General features: G+C 54.3%; 1 protein-coding gene across 1 annotated transcript in view; it reads left to right on the top strand.

The window, feature by feature from the left end:
- LOC119593496 (protocadherin-like wing polarity protein stan) overlaps positions 1–3,399 on the top strand; it is a gene marked incomplete at its 5' end in the record, with an annotated part of 16,607 nt that overhangs the window by 5,371 nt on the left and 7,837 nt on the right. Inside the window, 9 exon segments of the mRNA XM_037942446.1 lie at positions 125–385; positions 542–830; positions 955–1,094; positions 1,217–1,400; positions 1,547–1,740; positions 1,901–2,110; positions 2,240–2,426; positions 2,667–2,927; positions 3,101–3,389. Of these exon segments, the coding sequence (XP_037798374.1) occupies positions 125–385; positions 542–830; positions 955–1,094; positions 1,217–1,400; positions 1,547–1,740; positions 1,901–2,110; positions 2,240–2,426; positions 2,667–2,927; positions 3,101–3,389 (2,015 nt within the window).

Raw genomic sequence — 3,399 nt, 5'->3', positions numbered from 1 at the left:
TGTGCGTGTTTTGAAATAAATTGGTTTGCATGTAAAGCTATAGGAAAGTACTATCAGTGTATATAGTCGTGCCATTTGATTTACCATTCTCTTGGCGTGCTCCCCCCCCCCCCCAACCGAACAGCTGGTCGACGGCTACATCCAGTACCGCTACGAGAACACCACCATGAAGCTGACGGAGACGCGCGTGGACGACGGCCTGTGGCACAACGTGGAGGTGAAGTGGATGAGCAGGGAGGTGTGGATCAACCTAGATTACGGGAACTACGAGATCACGCACTCGGTGGACTCGTGGGTGGCCGGCCTCTACATCGGCAAGGTCTCGGTCGGGGGCGTCCAGCCTTCGGACCCCGCCAAGGTCACGGGCTTCAAGGGATGCATCAAGGTCAGTGGAGAAGAGGAGGGGAAGAGGAGTTTCAGATATCCTTTTTGATAAAAGTCGCAGACGAGCTTCAATCGCTGTACTGTGAAGTTACTGATAGCTATGTTAAAATGTTTGTTTTTATCCCGCACGCACTAACCGCACACTCTCCTTGCACAGGACGTCCGCGTGGGGAGCAACAAGAACATCCTGGCGCATCCGACGCACGAGGGCGGCGTGCGCAACGGCTGCGTGGCCTCCGACCCCTGCACGTCGCGCCCGTGCCCCGCGAACTCTCAGTGCGTCAATACCTGGCAGGGGTACGAGTGCAAGTGCAACAAGGGCTTCTTCGGGGACAAGTGCGCGGACGTGTGCACGCTGAACCCGTGCAGCAACAACGCCACGTGCGTGCATGACATCCACTCCCCGAAGGGCTATCGCTGCGAGTGCCCGACCTACAAGTTCTCCGGTGGGTAGACATCTTTTATTATATTTTCTTTAAATTCCTTACACGGGACAAATGAAATAATATATGTTTTGGTTAATCTGGTGGTGTTTGTAAATCAACCGGGTGTTTTTCCTCGTTCCCACAGGCGAGTACTGCGAGGTGGTGCTGGACCAGCCGTGCCCGACCAACTGGTGGGGCTACCCCGTCTGCGGCCCCTGCCACTGCGACGTCGACAAGGGCTACGACGGCGACTGCAACAAGACCAGCGGGGAATGTCGGTGCGAGGTGAGCCGCCCTCCTCTCCCCATTTCTTCTTCATGTTTATCCGGCATTCACTGTTCTCTAACTTAACCCGTACATAAGAGGTATGATTATCCTCGTATGCTTAAACGACCCTCGATTTCCAGGAAAATCACTACCAGCCGGAAGCCTCAGACGCCTGCTACGACTGCGAGTGCTATCTGGTGGGGTCGTACGGGGGTTCATGCGACCCTCTAACGGGCCAGTGTCGGTGTCGCCCCGGGGTCATCGGCCGTCGCTGTGACCTTTGTGCAAACGCCTTTGCTCAGGTCACGATTAGAGGCTGCGAAAGTAAGTGCTGTGATGTTATTTATATGTTTTTCGTGTATTCTAAGGTATCATCCATGTGTATAGATACCAAACTACATATACAGCATCTCGTTTGCTGTATTAGTCCTCACTGATTTTTAAACCTCGCATTCCTTCGCCTTGAACAGTCGTGTACGACGGGTGCCCCAAGAATTTCGACATGATCTGGTGGGAGCAGACGGCCTTCGACGGGAAGACGGTCCAGCCGTGTCCTGCAGGAGCTCAGGGACAGGCCAGTAGGTCGTGCCACAAGGAAGTCGGATGGGGACCTCCGGATATGTTCAACTGCGTGTCGGATACTTTCATCGAATTGAGGGATCTGGTGGGTAGCTTTGGTGCTCGAAGTGTCGAAGGTTTAAGTTCGAATCTGATGAATAACAGGTGCCCTTCTAGCGTAAAGTTTGCAAGTGTGTTTCTCGAGCCCGCTTAACGTTAAGTGTTCAGTGTACGACCTAAGAGCGACCCATATAATTTCCTCACAGCTGCGGAGCCTCGATAATGAGGAGCTGGAGATCACAACCTATCTAGCCGTGAAGATCTCCGAGGACCTCAACTATGCCTGCTCGATCACGCCGTCCATGTGGGGCTCAGACGTCCTCATCGCCTCACGGCTTCTCATTGTCCTCCTCGAGTACGAAAGTCACCAGGAGGGACTCAACCTGACTCACCGACAGGACCGCCACTACATCCAGGTAATACAAGGAATTGGAGTAAGGGCATAAGTCAAATCATGGTAAATGGTGATTCACATTCATTTGATTGACACCGTTTTGCCATGACCCTGAACATGGAATTTAAACCTTGGTCTTTCTCCCCTCCAGAACCTGGTGGAATCAGCCAGCGTAATCCTGCAGCCCCTGTACGCCGGCCACTGGCAGCGCATCAACGGCCTCAACGGCTTCGGGGCCGACTCGCTCCTTACCAAGCTGGATGAGTACGTGGCAACGCTGGCCACCAACCAGGGCGACACATACACCACGCCCTTCGAAGTGCCCACCAAGCAAGTCGGTACGTGAGGCCGTGAGGTGTTTGTGTGTGTGGTTTATTGCAGGTTTATTGTATGTTTATTTAGTAAAATGTACACGGAATTTAGTGGAAACTTAAAACCTTTATTTTTCATTCCCCGAACACTTGAAATAAGAGTGGTGTATATGTGGGCTAGGTAACAATGCATCCCACCAAGATGTCTCGGAATTATGAATTATTTCATATCAGGGCTAACCCGCTAACACCCCCAATTCCCCCCAGTGTTCGGGATGGACACAGTCTCCGCCGACGAGCTGTACGGCTTCAGTCGATCCGGGTACGTAGTGGGGCACGAGGACCGCGTCGAGCACGTGATCATACCCGAGACTTCGTCCCTGGTGGACCGCCACTACCCGGGCAAGGGGCAGGCCTCGGTGATCGTGCCCAAGTACAACAACTACCTGAAGAACCAGCAGCTATGGGTCCACGACACGAACATCAGGATCCCCCTCTCGCTGCTCGGGATCCCAGACGTGGCGAAGGGTGAGTGACGAGGGCTTCGGCGCTTCATTAGTATTCTGTTGTCGTTTGTACAATTTTACAGTAATTATTTACTTGGAGTATACATTGTCCAGTTTAACGTTTGTTGCATATGCATGCACTAAATCTGTTTAACCCTAAGTGGAATTCAACTGAACCCCCTTGTGCTCCCCCAGGCGAGACCTCGACGAGCGAGACCCTGGGCAGCCGGCGTGCGGTCGTCAGCTACGTGGTGTTCCGCTCGCTTGGCCTCCTCCTCCCGGAGACCTACGACGGCGACGTAGAGCAGCGCTGGGGCGTCGGGCTGGCCGTCCGCTCACCGGTGTTCACGGTGGCTGTGCACACGGAGCACGGGGGGCTCATCAAGGACAAGCTGGACGTCCAGGTGCGACTGCGGTTCCGGGTGGGCCACGTCGGCCGCCGCTCCAACCCGCAGTGCGTCACGTGGGTCACCAAGCCCGACAGGTGAGTGCCA

The sequence above is a fragment of the Penaeus monodon genome, chromosome 32 (genome assembly GCF_015228065.2).
Source record: "Penaeus monodon isolate SGIC_2016 chromosome 32, NSTDA_Pmon_1, whole genome shotgun sequence".
Classification (NCBI taxonomy): domain Eukaryota; kingdom Metazoa; phylum Arthropoda; class Malacostraca; order Decapoda; family Penaeidae; genus Penaeus; species Penaeus monodon.
The sequence above is the reverse complement of the archived record's forward strand: the minus strand, read 5'-3'. Positions and strand labels throughout refer to the sequence as shown.